This window comes from Podarcis erhardii (assembly GCF_964252035.2).
Source record: "Podarcis erhardii genome assembly, chromosome: 8".
In the NCBI taxonomy this organism is placed as follows: Eukaryota; Metazoa; Chordata; class Lepidosauria; order Squamata; family Lacertidae; genus Podarcis; species Podarcis erhardii.
In genome coordinates this window covers 91,829,810-91,846,934 of record NC_138499.1, presented here as the reverse complement: position 1 = coordinate 91,846,934, position 17,125 = coordinate 91,829,810, and the positions used below count along the sequence as shown (strand labels likewise).

Here is a 17,125-nt window from a genome sequence, read left to right as displayed (position 1 = left end):
AGGGGCTGTGTGTGTGTGTGCTTGAGCTATAGTTCTCCTCCTCCTGCTTCCCCTTCGCTCTCCCTGCGCCCCTGCGCTGTCCCTCCGACTTTAGAATTGACACTCTGTGTCTGTGTGTGTGTGAGAGAGAGGGCTCCTTCTCCTCCTCCTGCTTCCCGTTCACTCTCCCTGCTGTCCCTCCGACTTTAGAATTGACACTCTGTGTCTGTGTGTGTGAGAGAGAGAGGGCTCCTTCTCCTCCTCCTGCTTCCCGTTCACTCTCCCTGCTGTCCCTCCGACTTTAGAATTGACACTCTGTGTCTGTGTGTGTGTGAGAGAGAGCGGGCTCCTTCTCCTCCTCCTGCTTCCCGTTCACTCTCCCTGCTGTCCCTCCGACTTTAGAATTGACACTCTGTGTCTGTGTGTGTGTGAGAGAGAGGGCTCCTTCTCCTCCTCCTGCTTCCCGTTCACTCTCCCTGCTGTCCCTCCGACTTTAGAATTGACACTCTGTGTGTCTCTGTGTGTGTGAGGGCTCCTTCTCCTCCTCCTGCTTCCCGTCACTCTCCCTGCGCTGTCCCTCCGACTTTAGAATTGACACTCTGTGTGTCTCTGTGTGTGTGAGGGCTCCTTCTCCTTCTCTTGCTTCCCGTTCACTCCCCCAGCGCCCTGCGACTTTAGGGCCAGTTCCCTCTCTGCGTGTGTGTGTTTTGACCTCACTGCGCTCGTTGGGGGAGAGTGTTGGTCGCAATTTTTCTTGATTTGTCTCAGAGTGGTTACTATCATGGTTTCCTTGCCGGGGAAGAGGGAGAGATGCAGAGCCTGCTTGTTCTAAAGGAGCAAAGCCGGAGAGGAGCCTCTCCTGCATTATCAGCAGCATCCTTCTCCACACCCCCCACGCGAGCTCCTTGTCCCTTGAGTTCTTTTCCTTACCTCCCCACTTAAAACGTGGTTACAAAGCACGGATCCACATGGATCCTCAGGTTTTTTGCACTAGGTCACCCCAAATTCACCATCAGATCACATAGCATATCCATGGCTACAGCCTGCACCAAAAAACACACGCACCCACTGTTTCATGGGGCCGCAATGGCGCAAAAACGTGGTTACAAAGCATGGAACCACATGGATCCTCAGGATTTTTGCATTGGGCTACCCCATACTCACCGTCAGATCACATGTCTGTGGCCACAGCATGAACCACAAAAATCATATATCCACTGTTTCGTTTAGAATATTTTTTTCTTGTTTTCCTCCTCTAAAAACTACGTGCGTGTTATGGTCAGGTGCGTGTTATAGAGCGAAAAATACGGTAATTTATTTAGAAGTATTAACCATTACAGTGGAACCTCTACTTATAACCATAATCCATTCTGGAGATCTGGTCATAACTAGAAACATACATAAGTAGAGGCGCACTTTTCCATAGAAAGTAATGGAAAAGTTAATTGATCCGCTTTAGACAATGAAAAACACCCCCTAAAACAGCAATCTAACATGGATTTTACTGTCTAACGAGACCATGGATCCATAAAATGAAGGCAATAATCAATGTACTGTACTATAAAATAAATAAGACAGTACTGTATTGTAGATGAAAAAAATTAACTTTTTTTTCTTACATGCACTGAGGGTGAGTGGGCTTACTTGGCTACAAGCTGGGGGTGGGGCAAGGGTCAGTAAAGAGCTGATTCACTTCGTTCAGGTTCACTTTTTTTTCTTGCCAGGCCAGGTTCTTCTCTGGACTTCCTCAGGTTAGTTCCTTGGCGGGGTTTGGGGCTGCAGTGCGCCCTGCTGTGCCTCTTGCAGGTGGCACCTCTTCCACAGCTTCGGGGGTGGGATGGGGGCCCTCTCCCCGGCAGCAGAGGCCTCAGCGCTGCTCTGCAGCCGGCTGGGTGAGCTCCGGGCTGCTGGCAAGGCCTCTGTTTGTATCCAGGGGAAAGTTCATAAATTGAAGCACCTACTGAAGGTCGTAATGTAAGAGTCGTACGTAAGTCGAGGTTCCACTGTCTTGGCCTCCACAGTCACCTACAGACTCGTCGTTAAAACCGTGTTTATGGAAGACAATCTTACTCAGCTATGAGTGATTGCCAAAGAAGAATTTTAACTAGAGCTGTCAGGTTTCTGGAACAGAAAATGGGTACAAAGAGTCAGAGAACATTATGTACTTAGACGTCAAGCACTTTCATGAAAAGTAGATGGAAATTATTTTTTTCTGCTCCTCCCAGTCACATTCTCAGCATATTTTTTCTGCTTCTCCCTCCTTCCAACTACCCCCCCCCACCAACTACTTGGATCTTTTCAGGACAACCTTCCGAAACCAGACCTATAATTAATTGAATTCAACACAGATTCCCTTTTCATATTGAAAAAGTACCAAAACTCTGCAACTAAAGTCCTGAAATATTTTGTGGTTTTCTGTCTTAGGAATTCCTATCAGCTTGTACAGAAAATGTCTCACATAGTCCCTCTGCCTCATTGGATAAGTCCAAATGAAAGAAAGGATCAGACTTTGCTTCTGATTTTTGCGTCATGTATACTTTGGACAATCTTCACATACTCCATATTGCCCTAAGCTGTGGTGGAGAGTGCTGTATGCTGTTACCAGTGCTGAAGCGAGATTTAACTAAATGTGAAATAGGGGTGGCATCTTGTTCTGAGCCTCAGGCAGGAGATTTTATTGGACTGGCCTTGGAGTCCAAGACTATAAGACAGTAGCGGGTTCAATGGTCAAGAAGGTGGTTTCGGCCTGTGCTGCAGAGGGAACTGAGGGGCTCATCATCCCATGTAGGAGAAGGAAAACTGATCCTAAACCTCTGCTGCCTTGTGGGATATCTTTGGGAGAATAAAAGGCTGAGGAGTAAATCCCACACAATCCAGAGCGGAGTCCCTAAAATGATTGCACACCTCCTTCCGGCAACTCCTGCAGCCAGGCTGGTGTCAAAGGTCTCGCTCTGCTTTCCTTTGGACCCATCGGTGAGATCAGGCATCCCGCTGTCTCCCGACGTGGTTTGGAGGCTGGAGGCGGGCTTCCCCCGCCCCCAGCCCCGCAAGCTCCCAGAGCAATGCCGAAGCTACGCGCAGCTTTGGGATCGCTCTGGGACCTGTTCTGGGGGAGGGGGAAGCTTGGGCTTCCCCCACCCCCAGCCCCGCAAGCTCCCAGAGCGATGGTGAAACTGCGCGCAGCTTCGGGATTGCTCTGGGACCCGTTCTGGGGGCTGGGGACGGGGGAAGCTCGGGTTTCCCCCTCCCCCAGCCCCGCATGCTCCCAGAGCGGGCTTTGTGCAGCTCTCTGCAAGCTGTGGGAGCCCGGCGCGATTTCGCGCCGGCCTCCAAGGCTTGCGGAGAGCTGCCTGTTCTGGGGGCTGGGGTGGGGGAAGCTCGGACTTCCCCCGCCCCAGCCCCGTGCCTGGGGGGAAAATATTTTTTCCCCCTTTATCCCCCCCCCCCAAAATCTAGGTGCATCCTATGGGCCGGCGCGTCCTATAGTGCCAAAAATACGGTAATGTGATGGTTTATAAAGATTCTTTCCCTATCTTAGGAAAACAGTCACTTCTATCTTCTTTTAAAAATCATTTCTCTAGGAATTTGCACTCTTTAGTCTAAGTAAACTCTCACTCAGTTAGCTTCAAGATCTGCTAAAAGGGTTCTGTATAAAGTTGGGTACTTTTATTTTCCTCTTCCTTAGTACATGATATTTTGGAAGGTTGGGCTAGATGACCCCAGGGTCCCTTTCAACTCTCCCAATTTGTGGTTTTAAAAGGTGAGAGGGGAAACCGTGATGTTTTTGAAGCAGAGCTGGCAATATCAAGCATTTGAGTGATAACAGTTTTTATCATTTTGTCTATTATTTAAAGAGCAGACTTCCAAGTCTATTCAAAGTTTAAGCACATAAAAATTCATATAGTCAAGTAGAATGAGCCTTGACCATCCATCCTGTAAATAAAGGGCAGAAAATTTTGTCTGCAAATGGTAAGGCTGAAATGACTGAGAATGTTAAAGATCCTATGAATTCTGACTCTGCCCATTTTTTCCCATATATAAGGGCGTGGCTGATTGTTCCATGAATGACCAGAGGGAAATCACACAAAATGATAGCCCACATTTTAAAATAACACCTGCTCTCAATTTCCTGTAAATAAAGGAAGCACTCTCTTTGCTTGGGCTGCAGGAAAAATGATCCCTTAGAACTGAGTTAACAGAAGTTTAATTTGACCACTAGCTTTGGTAAATACTTGAATTGCTGAGTTTCTCTTTTTTGTTTTAAAATCTAACCCTATTTTTTAAATCTACTCCTTACCTTTCCCTTCCTTTATTCAAGTTCTAATTTAGCCAAAAGATTTGCTGAGACATGAACTCTGCACATGCACAGAGGTTAGGTCAGCTTAAAAAAAAAGAGGAAGGAGGGGGGAAAGGGGGGGAGAGGAGGTTTGGAGAGTGTGGGCTGCAGGGAGAAACTTATCCAAATTTCCTTATGTAAACTTGGAACCATTGAGAGAAATCACCCTTAATGTCTCCTTTGCTCCAGGGGTTATGTAAGACAAAAGGGTTAAGTACTGGACCATCAAAAGTCATGTGGTTGCCAAGTTTCAAATCTTAACACGCCAAATTCCTTTCACAGGTAAATATCAAAGCATTCCCACTGTGAGTTCCTCTCTTGAGTAGTCCCCCCCCCCCGTGGGATTTAAATTTTATAACAGGTTTTGTTTGTGTGCATTTTAGGAACAGCATTTCCTGACAGACTTCTCACATGAAATAATTTTCCCTTTTAACAGGATATGGGAACCTCTAACAAAGTGTTCGTCCCTTCTTTTCTCCCACAGCACAAATAATGATGAGGGGATACAAACAGTGATTTAAATATTCTGTATCCAAGATTCTCAGAAAAGTAATTGCATTTGTATTTCTTTTTTTCTTTCTTCCCTTACAGCCAGTCACTTTCTTTCTGTTCCGCGAAACAAGTCTGAATCCCTACTATATTAGTTGACTTCCCTCTATCTCTTTGTGGCTTTGACACTTTTTTAGGTTACAAATAATCTGTTTTCATTTATTAATCAGTTTTTTCATTGGGATGTTAGAATGCCAAAACAGATTACTTCAGGTTACTTCAGGTTTCTTAAAAATTGTGCGTCTTAGCATTTATTTTTGGTTCCTCATAGGTCATTGTGTGTGTGTGTGTGTGTGTGTGTGTGTATTTTACTTTGGGGTCATGTCCATCACATGTTGAAAGACATTTTCATGAAGTTCTTTTATCAGATACCACATGGTGAATTTTAAACTTTTTTCATTGTTCTCCCATTTTTTTCAGTCCAGTAGTGATCTGTGTGGTTTCGATAATATCCTTGTATTACTTAATAATAATTCTTTTCTAAATCTGATATCTTTGCGTCAAGTCCGTTTTCATCTGACTGCTAATCAAATTTTTTGCTTTCTTTTTATTTTTTAACCTTTCTTGTATTTTTTACAGTTCTCTTTCTCTACATGTGGAGTAATTTTTTATTTAATAATATATATATATAAAACCTAAATGAAGGAAAGCAAACAAACTTAGCAGATAATAACAGTAATTATATGTAAATGTGATAATAAGATTGAAATGAATAAAATGCTTAATGCGCTAAGATTTTTATTATTTGCAGCTTCACAATGAAACTCAAGGACATCTTTTTGCCTCTTTCCTTTTTCTAACTCTGTCTTTTAAGTCCCCCAAACCCTGCCCCTTACAGGATATCACTTCTACAGATGTGTTACTACAGATCCAATGAAAAGCTTCGCCACCACAAGACCTGCAACAACAACAGACACCAAAGTTTTCAAAGTGGCCACACCAATTTCTTTCAAAGGGGCAGTGGGGCTGACAAAGGGGGGAGGAGTTGAATTGCATGGACATTTTCTCACTTTTGAACCTCAAGACCGTGCTCCAGGATTGAAAAGATACATACGTAAAAGATCACAATTATCTCAAGATACGCAACTGATATTTAATTAGTTTGTTGTGTATTATGTGTTATTATGTAGGAATGTTGAAATGTGTTTGACAAGGGGGGGGCAATTATTGTGTGTACTGTAATTGTTTTTATGTTTAATGTATACTGTCTTATCGCTTACACCCCAAGTTTTTTCATTGAGGATTCTCATATATTACATGCTTTCCGATAGAGCAGGCTATATTTAGATTAAGTCAACTGATGATCATATTTGCTTGTCCCACCTGGCACTCTGCAGTGTGCCAACCTTCTGTACCCATTATTTATTTATTTATTTTTATTTTGTCACAATTTTTTTATTATTATTATTGAAAGGACACAAACAGTGATTTGTTTTTTCTATACACGAAGTTCCCAGAAAGAAATTACTTTTTTACTATTTCTTTCTTTCTTTGCACTCACTCTCTTTCTGTTCCAGAAAACTATTTTGAATCCCTTCTATGACTTCTCTGTATCTCTTGCAGATTCAATACTGTCTTTAAGTAGCATTTGTTCTGTATTTATTTATTAATCTCAGTTTTCCCGTATAGCTGTGAAATTAATCTAACCACAACCAAGTATTATTCTTGGAACCATATTTTATCAGGTAGTTTTGAAGCAACACTCTTTATTATTATTTGGGATGTTTTGATTAGAATGCGAAATGGAAATGAGTGTAGATCATGTCCCAATTTTTATTTATTTATTTGAGGACACGTCCACCATACGTGGAATAAGGTTCCTTCTCTTTGTTTACATCTCCAACACATTTTTTTTAATTTTTTTAATTTTCTAACATCTGCATATCATTTTCACATAGTTTCCCCCCAGATTACACACAACGAATCTTAAGGTTTCCCCCCATAATTGCTCTCATTTTTTCATCTCAATTGGACAACCAAATTGTGTGCTTACTCTTCTCTACCGAATTTTAATTTTACCAAGGAGAAGCTTCAAGATCCATGAAAGCCCAGATAACAAGAAAAGTGTATATGCCTTGATTTAGCAGGAATGATCCCTTATAGAGTTAAATTAACTAATTTGGACAGGTGCCCTTTTAAGAATGGTTGTTTTAACAGATTGCTTTGGAAAGTTGAGAACCATGGGCATATATAAATTCAAATTGGACTCAGTTTGAATTGGGCAAGTGTATCCAGGCTGCAATTAGCTTTTTGGTCCTTTAAGAGCAAGTGAGCAACTTCCCATGAGTGCAAGACCAGAGCCTATAATAATAAAATCCCATAGAAAGGCCAAGGCAAAGACATTTCTCTCATGACATGTCCAAACCTATGCCAGCTATGGTGAATGCCAGGCGACATGGTTAATATGAAAGCCCTAAGTGGATTCACCCGGGATTGCCACTGCTGTACAACCATGCCAGTGTGAGGCCAAAGTAGAGCTAACTTGACACCTGAGAACACATAAAAACACCGGACGACAAAGCAAACTGCATTTTTCAGTCATTACTGGACCTTCCTGCTAAATGTAAAGGATAGATCACTATTGAGAAAATGTTTCTCCCAAGAGAATGCCGCAAGTAATTTAGTAACAAAACGCAACATGTGTTATTTTTATATGATATATTTATACAAAGGCATCCATTTACAACATATGATGTTATTATTTGTGGGGCAAAAAAATTTAAGAACAATTCTAGCCCCAAAGGGGGGATAATGTGATAGGAATTTTATGGTCTTAGATATATTGCAATGTTCATAACTGCACATACATAGATCACCACAGGAAGGCCAACCTGGAACCATTTTGATTCCTAAACTGACCAAATGTTTTCTCTGCAAGGTCAAACTGGAAAAGTCTCCCCATTGTCTCTTTCCTCACAAACCCTGTCTTAAGGACACATTTAAGATATGAATAAGGTGTGAGCCTGTGACCTGGCCCAGGAAATAAGTATTTTACCACTACAAAAGAATGGCCAGGCTCCCCAGGCAATCCAATCAAGTAACTTGCCAGACAGGAGATAAACTGGGACAGGAGAAAAACAACATTTAAATTTCTGTGATGTAGGTGGGATGTATCTGAGGGGTGGTCTTAGGTTACACCTCTTCTGTGATGAATGCATAATGTTTCTGGGGATGGTCTTGATCTAGAGAATGGGAATTTCAAAAGTCTTTATAAGGCCTTGCATAGCAATTTTGGGGGTCCTCCTCCTCTCCTGCGTCTGAGGGGAGCACCCTGTTGCAACAGTTCAATAAAGATCAAGCTTACTAGCTGCTTTGCTTCTCAATATTCTCTGGTTGGCCTCTGTTATTTTCTCCTACCAATAGGGAACCTATGTAAGGACTCTAGATGGGCTCTTGGATGCCCCATAAGGGAAAAGGGCAGATTTTTTATTTACAACAAGACAGATGCGTGACAACCATTAGCTTGGTGGCCATCCCGGCCTCCTGGGGGAATGAATTCTTTAACTATCAAGAAGGCTGGATTCCTCCCCAGGCCTTGAAGAGGCTCCTGGACTCTTGGTTGCCAACAAATGGGGAGTCCTAGCAAAGGCAGGGAAGGAACGCTGCGAACAAAGGCAGCGCAAGGGCAGCTGCGTAACAGAAACCCCCGTCGGGTAATGTGGGCGGGCTGCGGGAAGGCTGGCCAGGGCTGCGCAACTTTCCCCCGGGGCGCGAGGCTGCGCGAAGCCGGAGAGCGGCGCCGCCCAGGCCGGCGGGGGGGGGGGCGGGGAGTCAGCTCGGCTTGCCGCTGGCGGGGCGGAGCAGGGGAGGAAAAGCGCCGCGCGCGCGCGCCCGAGCCGCCACTTTCCGCGCAGCAGCGTCGCCCAGCTTCGGACGTGCGGAGGAGACCAGCGAGCCAGCGAGCAGCGAGCAGCGAGCGATGGCTTCGTGGCGGTGGCTGGCGGCGTGCAGCGCCCTCCTGCTCTGCGCCGCGCCGGGCACGGGCCAGCAGCGGCCGCCCCTGCTGGGGGGCGTGCAGGACGCGTCGGTGGGCGAGGAGGGCGCGCGGCGGGCGCTGCAGTTCGCCATGAACGAGTACAACCGGGCCAGCAACGACAAGTACGCCAGCCGCGTGGCCGAGGTGGTCCGGGTCAGGAAGCAAGTGAGTCGGCGGGGCGGGCGGGGCCGGCTGGAGTCCAGCCCAAGGCCGGGGCGGGAGGCTCCCCCAAGAGACGGCGGCCCAGGAAGCCTCTTCCTTCGGCCCGCTGCGCGGAGCTGCTTTCTCCGGCAGCCTTGACGGCAGATTAAGGGGAACCCGAAGGTCTTTTCTTACGCGCGCAGTATCTTTTGGGCTTTCTGATCTTCCCGGGTCAGGCGGCGAAGAACGCGTCCCCCGCTCTCAAGGCAAGGCCTTGGTTTCTTGGGCCAGGGAGGAGCGTTTTCTGTTTTCCTGGGACTCGGCAGCGAGAGGAGCCCCCAGGAAGAATCGCCGCCGCCGCCGCCTGGGAAGCTGCCTGCCCCTTCCGAGGTCGAGCTGAGACGGAGGCGGCAGGGCTCTTCTCTCCTCTCTCTCTCTCTCCCGCCTCCCCTCCTTTCGCTCCTGTGTTTTTAGCCGCAGCTCGCTGCACATAAATATTCTGAATGTTTACAAGTGCACATGGGACTAAACTTGTGCGCTCCAGGCTGCCATTAAAGGCACAAGTGCAGGACCAAGGCGAGCAGTTGGCAGCCTGACCTGTGAGCAGAGCAGAGCAGAGCAGCTGGCTTGTTCCAGGCCGTGGGGCTCAGCTCCAGCTTGACTCCCGGCCCCCCTGCAGGATTCCGGGGGAGGTCAGTCTCTCCTGCTTACATAGTCAGCAGCCAAGACTATGGCTGCTTGTTGGTGACTGGAACAGCCTTGACCTAACTAGGACAAGTTGGTTTTTAATGTTTGTGTGTAATTGATTTAAAAGAATAAAGGTCAAATTTCCTAGTTGCCTAGATCCAGGTTTGGGGGCAACTATATTCTTGCTGAGCAAGCCCCAGCAGACTTTTAAATTCAAACAACATGAAGCAAAATAAAGCATGGAAATATTGGCGGTTAGACCTCCCCTTACTTCCCCTTTGGCATAGAAAAAGCCCACACATTTAGTAAGTTAAAAATGTTTTGTTTTCAAACTCTTCAAAGTTCAGTTTTATGTGCTTTTCCGTGCAGCAGAAAAAAGGCAGGCAGTTTAACTTAGTTTCAGCCCTGATGTCCTTTTGGGTTGGATTCATATGCTGAAGGATAATAAATAAAGGCTTTGGTAACCCTTCCTCCCAAGGTGAGGGGGCTTGAGCTAGTTCTGCTTGCAGGACTGCCTAATCTAGGTCTGAATCCCTTCATGCACTCGCTAGAACTAAGCATTTGGTTATGTGAGGCTGATATTTATCCCACAGGACAAAGAGCGCTTCCCTGATTCCTTTCCTCCAATATTGCTTAATTCAGATATGCTGCTTACAGTTTTTGGGTGTAATTCAGCAGGAATCTGGGCTGTCCAAGTGCCCTTGAAAATTTCAGCAAATTGGGGCTGCAAAAGGTCACATGAATTGGTCTTTCTTCCATCTTTACACTGGTAGCAGACGTGTCCAGATGCATTCTGTTAACCAGAGCTGTACTGAGTTAAGAACCTAAGAAGAGCCTGCTGCTGGATCAGGCCCATGGCCCATCTAGTCCAGCATCCTGTTCTCACAGTGGCCGACCAGATGCCCCAAAGAGAGTCCCCCAAGCAGGGCCAGGGGGAAAGAGCATCTCCTCACTGGCAATTCCCAGCAACTGGCATTCAGTGGAAGTTCTGCCACTTCTGCACAGCTGTGTTCTTTGATGCAGTTTGATTGACAGCTAGTTGGTTGCCATGACAAATGACAGCACTGTCAAAATAAAAGGAAGATGTTGGCCTGAGACATCAGTATCCTGCAGAGCCAGGCCTCTTTACATTTCCTATTGCTATTCTTGTCTGGCTGGTCAGTACTATAATCTTTAGGGCTCAGCCAGCAGTTTCTCTTCCCCCAAGCTTGACTTCCTCTTCTCTTTTTAACTAAAAGATGCAAACATTTCCTGAAATTTAAGGAAGTAGCTTTCTCTAATTTGTTTGCATCTTGAAACAAGTGGTATCTTGATTTTCTAGGGTTCAAGTCAGCTATGCAAACATGCAGTATAGCTACCTAGGCTGGCATGATTCTGTGGGGGAATTAAAAATTTGAATCCCTGTGGACCCACATGTGTGGGTGAACAACAAAATAATCTGTTGGGTGCCTAGATTCAAAATGCAGGGCTAGAATATAGGTTGTTAGACCCTTCTTATCCCTTTTACAATTCTCCCCTCTTTCTACTCCTGTTGCAAGGAACAGACCACATAAAGCTAAGCAAGTTTAAAATGCTTTACTTACAAGGTCAGACTTCAAAGGTCTGATACCTTCATTGTTCCATGCAGCTGCAAGAAGAACATAGGCAGAATACTCTTGGGTAGGAAAATCAGAATATACTTCCAGACACATGCTCCAATCTTGGAAGCAACCTTAGCCACATCCTCCCTGGTGGGTTACATGTCTTGGAGGGAGAGAGAGAAGGTAGAAGAAGAAGCGTCACTTACTCATGGAGGTAAGAGAGTATGACCTAGCGGAGTCTATGAATCTTAACCCTGCGGTCTTAACTCCTTCATGCACTAACTAGAACCCATGCATAGTTATGTTTGACTGCAATGTCCCTCAGATTCAAGGGGTGCCATTCCTTGCAGACAGCACACCAGAACCTGGCTTTTCTTGCTACTTTCAGCATAAAATGTGCAGAATCGCAGAATCATGTGAACTCCAGAATCAACAAGAAACCTAATGATTGAACTATTGAGTTGGCTCAGTTCTCCCATCCTTGTGTAGGGCATTAAAATACATTAAATCAATCCCCAAATGCACTCCAAATCTCTAAGAAGCTTGACTTTTTATGTAGTTTATAGAGTAGAATTTTCTCCCGGGTAGTCTTAATGCAGACCAATCCCTCCAAAATTTGTCCTGTTTTTCTTAAAGCCATCTATGCCAATAGCTGTCACCACATCTTATGACAGTGACTTGCGTTGACCAAAGCCTATTAACATTAAGGGATGCATTCAGCATGCTTTACCCTCCCATCATGGAGATGTGTCGCCTTTTAAGGGTCTGCTATTGGTGCCTCTGTTGGATATGGTCTGTGTGTAGGGGTGGGGGTCACTATAACCTCCTATCTTTTTCCCTTGCAAAGCAGGGGTGAGCCTGAACATAAAGGCCTGGATTTGGACCTTCTGATGTCAACTCTCTTCTTGTTCCTTGATGTTATAGTAATGCCAGTTGTCAGCTCTTTGACATAAAGAAATAACCCAAATGTCTATGACACAGGCAGATTTATAGCTCCTCTCTAAAAGGAAAGGCTAAGCACAGGCGGCTCCTGTGTCCCTCTCACTGTTTTCCAGGGGGGCAGCCTTGGACACTGTTCACAGATGAATCCCAGTCTGTCTTTTGTGATTAGAAAAGGCATTGGGTCTCGTGCAATATATTGAATATTCTCTCTAGTAAAGGAGCCATTTCCCACATCTTACAGATTGTCTCTGGAGTCCTTTATTTTTTCGATGTTAAAGTTGGGCGAACAACTTGTCCGAAGTCAGTAGCCGATGTTGAGAACTGTGCATTCCATGAAGCACCAGAGCTGGCAAAGGTATGTAGCAGAAACAAGGACATTGCTTAACAGTGCTAAATATAATAATTGGCAGTAAAAATGTCCCTCATTATGAAGGTACTTGTGTAGCACTATTTTGAACTTGGAAGTGAATGGTTGCTTAAAAAGAAGAAGGAAAGAAAGGCAGTGCTTGGGGATATCCTTGTGGTGGGAACTAAATCTGAGGAACCTAGTTTTTTGGGGGAAAATACATTTTCTCTCTAAACAGTCTGCTTGACTGTTTTTACCGGGTCTACCTTTACCCTATAAAACTCAGTAAACATGTAAAACGTTGCCTTCTTTCTCCTAGTTCCACTCTGGATTATGTTGTTTTGGGGATCAGTTCTGATAATGTTTTCCTTAGATGTTCAGTTCTAAGTTATGGGCATGAATAATGTACCAGGAAATTCTCTTGCTGAAGCCACCCTATAATGAACTGGAGCTGTGCAAGAGCTCCAAAAAATATCTGTGGGGCTGATAAAGGGATTAGCCTGTTTTATCCCCAGTAGCCCTGTGAGGGCCAGTTGAGACATGATCTTAAATGTGTCTTTGCATTTTGTGTGCTGCTTTTTTAAAAACAATGTAAGTGGGGTGGGGTTGATAATGCCATCAGAGCAGACAGATACTAAGAATATTCTTCTGAAGCAGCAATGGAGGTATTTTTCTACAAAGCAAATATTGGCTTTGGAAAGCATTTTATCAGGATGGCAGCTGGATGGGGGAGAAAGACTCTAATCCCATTAATGATTAGCCTCACTCCAGTTTGAAACATCTGCACAATGGATGCAAAGACACACTTAGTTTGGCTTTGAGAGTTAAGGAGTTGCCTAAGGCTTCCCATAAACCTTCTTGGCTAAGTAAAGATTTGAATGTGGGTTTCTCTTCTCCAGCACTTCAGAGCCTGGTCCTTGTAGCCCAGTCCTGTGCATATTCACTCTGCACATGTGAACCTCGGTGCAACCCATTTACTTACTTCCTCCATCAATGTGCAGAGGATTCCCCTAAATATGAGGACTGAAGTGCAGCCTGCTTTCTCTGGTTTGGTGCAGGGGGGGTCTGTGGAGTAGAGGAATGGTTTTCTTGTGTTCTCACACCACAAGAAACATCTTTCATCCATTCATTATAGCAACTAGAGCACAAAGAATTGCCAAAATTGGCTGATTACAAAGAAAAGCAAAAAAAAGGGAAAATCTTTAGCAACCACCAACAAATGACTCAGGAGCCGAAAAGAGTAAAACGCCTGGGTTTTCCAGCAGCCTTTGTTCAACACACAAAGAAGCCCTTGTGTTTGGGGGTGCTGTTGCCTAGTCAAAGAACTCAAAACAGTTGCTTGGTGACTTGGAAGAATTTTAGCTGAGCACAGCACAAAAAGCCTTCTGTCCTTAACTAGTTCAAGTTCCCTTTTCAGTAGTTTTGCAGCATCAGCAGTGCCTGTCTGCAACTATCTAAACTTCGTTATACAAGTTCTCCCCCCCCCAAAAAAAAAATGTGAAAAGAAGCACTTGTCTTATTCCAGTTAGCTATTCTTATCTCCTCCATGATTTCAGGGGCGATTTCCTTCCAAGTAAATACACTTACGGTATGTTTCTTGTAATAACAGTCAGCAGCTTTGGGCTGTCACATAATTGCGTAGTATTGCACATTTTAACATTTTTCATGTAGTATAGCTTAAAATGGTACCAAACCTTGTACAAGTATATGTAGCCTGATTCAGCTGAAGTTCAGCGCTTTGGCCCCATTAATGTCAGGACTGTATCTGAGACTGTATTCTCCCATTGGGGTAGAGCAACGGGAGCTCCATGAGCTGAACAGAAGTCTCCCTGAAAGGCAGTTTTCAGTCTTCTGTCACACTCTGGCATGACAAGCAAGGGAGCTTAGGATGGGGCGATGCAGCTGCAGGCTTCATTCCCAGGGCCGCCACAGGAGCCTTTCTACTTTTCCTCAGATGGAGGAATGATTGGCATTTCTTCTGACTGGGAAAATGTACTTTGGATCAAGGTTGTGGGAAAGAAAAATCTTCAGTCAGGTCTCTTCTCTGGTGGGAAACCTCAGGGGGTCATCTGGCTATAATTTATCTCCATTCCAGAATGCCCAAGAAACTGGGGGTGCCAATAAGGGGCTAAGCCTATACAGACAAGGACCCATTAAGTGACGTGGGGCGAGTCATTGGGCTACATGGTCTGGGGGACAGCTGAAGAGAGACAAATTGTATCTGACCCCTACCCCCCCCCCCCGGCGCCATTCTGTGCTTCCCATTGACTCTTCCCTCTAGGAGAAAATGATAGCCATTCAAACTTATGGCAACATGGCATGAGGTTGTCCCTTTTGATGAGGAGACCATGAGAGTGGCTCTGTCCATTTGGGTCCTGTGATTATCCCTCAAGAAGGGCAGGACTTCTCTTCGCTTACCTTGCTTGTTGTAACGCTGAGCATTTTTATTGTTTGTATTGTCCACCTGTGCTTACCCCACAGCCAAAAGGGTCAGTTTATGCTCACATGTTTGCATTTACTGTGATTTACTATGTACATTTACTATACATTTACTATGCTTGTGTACTGCATAACAAGTTGAGAGTGAAGCAGACTCGCATTACAACACATATTGTCTCAAAAACTCGTTGTAGAACTGTGGATAAATGAGTGTGCAAGCGGCATTGCTGTCAGTAGCAGATCTATCCTGTTGTGGACCTGCATGTATGGAAAGAGCTCAGTGAATGTTGTTGGTGTTTGGGGTGGGGAGGGGGTCTCTCAGTGCACAACAAGGGGTTTGTTGTATCCCTACTGTTACGGTAAAATCTGGGTGCGAGGCTGCTCTGCCACCCAGCTCGTCGGACTAAGTCCGCGAGTCCCTGCGGAGGAAAATGAGCTCAGCTGGAGACAGGAGCAAGCAGCAGAAGATCCAAGTTTATTGCGCAACAGGTTCAAGGCGAGATTGAACAGCGAGAAAGGGGTGACATAAACTTTTGAAACTTCCCTCCATGTCCCAGAATACAGTGCAAAATACATCCCAGTTCCATCATGAATACATTAAGAAGAGGTTGGGTTACACAGATTACATCATGAATACATTAAGAAGAGGTTGGGTTACACGGATTAACATATGGAGGAGGGAGGGGGAATATGCAGAGTTGGAGATATGCGCAGATAAACACTTCCTGAGTACCGGTGATGAGAAGACAATGGTCCAAATATGTATAGTCTGCCACCTGGCATTGCCCGGAGGAAAGGCTTGGCAGAGTGATTTGACAGGATTAGGGTCTTGACACCTTGCTTGAGGGATTATGGAGGACAGGGTAGGTGTGATGGAGTCCTAGAGAAATTGAGCAAATTGGCACGTTGATTTTCTATGAATTTTATAGATTTTAGTCCCTTTTGACATTGATAATTGGAAATAAATTGATATATTGTAGTGAAGAAGAAGGTGAAGAAGACATGCCCCCCCTTCCGTATCACTAATGATTGAAAACACAGAAACATGCATGTCCCTCTGCTAAACAGAGAGACATGAATTCATGTTTCACAGAGGGACTAAAGATGGCACATGTATAACTTCTGTGCTATGTATAACAGGATGCAATGCACTGGAAAGGTCCCCTATGAAATCTCCCTTTATTACAGTAAAGATTGTGCAGCAATATTTTCCAGTGTTTTGTGCCCATGCAATCTACGCCATGCCTTCTTAGGCTGCTGTAAAACAAGGAGCACAACACAGACCAATTTAGCATTTAATTCCCTTTAAGGGACTACAGGTGCAATCCTGCACACCCTTACTTGGAAGTTAGTCTCATTAAACCCAGTAAAAATATTACTGCTCAGCACACAAACAGAAGCGCTTCACTTTAGCTGGGCCATGTCCAACATAAGGATGTTTATTGGGGGTTGGGGAGGGAACTATCACTAGGATGCTTATAACATTAACATTAACTTTTAATTAGTAATGTTCTGATTTACTATGGATGCAGGTCATATTAATGGGTTTTCTCTCTCTCATTCCCTGCTTGTAGCATGTGACTTGCAACTTTCAGGTGTATTCTGTTCCTTGGACAAACCACATCAGCCTGAAGAGAAACAATTGCACCTAAACGCCTGTTTGCTTCATCATAGCTGTTCTGGTGGTCTTCTCCAGATTCAAGAAGAGCAATAATCCAGATGTATTCTCAAGCAAAGGTTACTAACTCTGAAATTCTGACATATACTTACAGGATGCAAGCAAATCATGTAGTTTTCCTTTAAAATGTATTTTCTAAACTTTTTCTTTGTGATTTATCATTAGGTTTGTAATCAATGTTTTCATGCTGGATTAGTATGAAAAATAGAAACATACCTTGTCAGAGACTGAGGTTTTTAAAAGATTTGTGTCCCGTATATATTCATTGCTAAGAATAAAGTACCATTATTCAGTACTGGCTCATGTGATTACTAACAGTGAAAAAACCCACAAATCATAGCTTTTGTCATATTTTCTGAGCATCTGTTCAGGCCCTACTCTCGCCACCAGCTGATCAGCCCTATTCAAGACCACCTGACTGAATTGTGATGCCTTTGGAGATTAGAGTTTTCAGCCTTAGGAATTGCAGACC

General features: G+C 44.6%; 2 protein-coding genes and 1 long non-coding RNA gene across 4 annotated transcripts in view; 2 read left to right on the top strand and 1 right to left on the bottom strand.

The window, feature by feature from the left end:
- ATPSCKMT (ATP synthase c subunit lysine N-methyltransferase) overlaps positions 1-17,125 on the bottom strand; it is a 207,310-nt gene that overhangs the window by 33,376 nt on the left and 156,809 nt on the right. The window lies entirely within an intron of this gene.
- LOC309348528 lies at positions 4,429-4,843 on the top strand. The gene is made up of 2 exons (XR_014159449.1): positions 4,429-4,637; positions 4,699-4,843. It is a non-coding gene; the product is annotated as an uncharacterized lncRNA (long non-coding RNA).
- Positions 8,757-16,948, top strand: LOC309348255 (cystatin-like). Its single transcript, XM_081873305.1, has 3 exons — positions 8,757-9,005; positions 12,432-12,545; positions 16,550-16,948. The coding sequence occupies exons 1-3, from the start codon at positions 8,784-8,786 to the stop codon at positions 16,625-16,627; spliced, it is 414 nt and encodes a 137-aa protein (XP_081729431.1). The 5' UTR covers positions 8,757-8,783; the 3' UTR covers positions 16,628-16,948.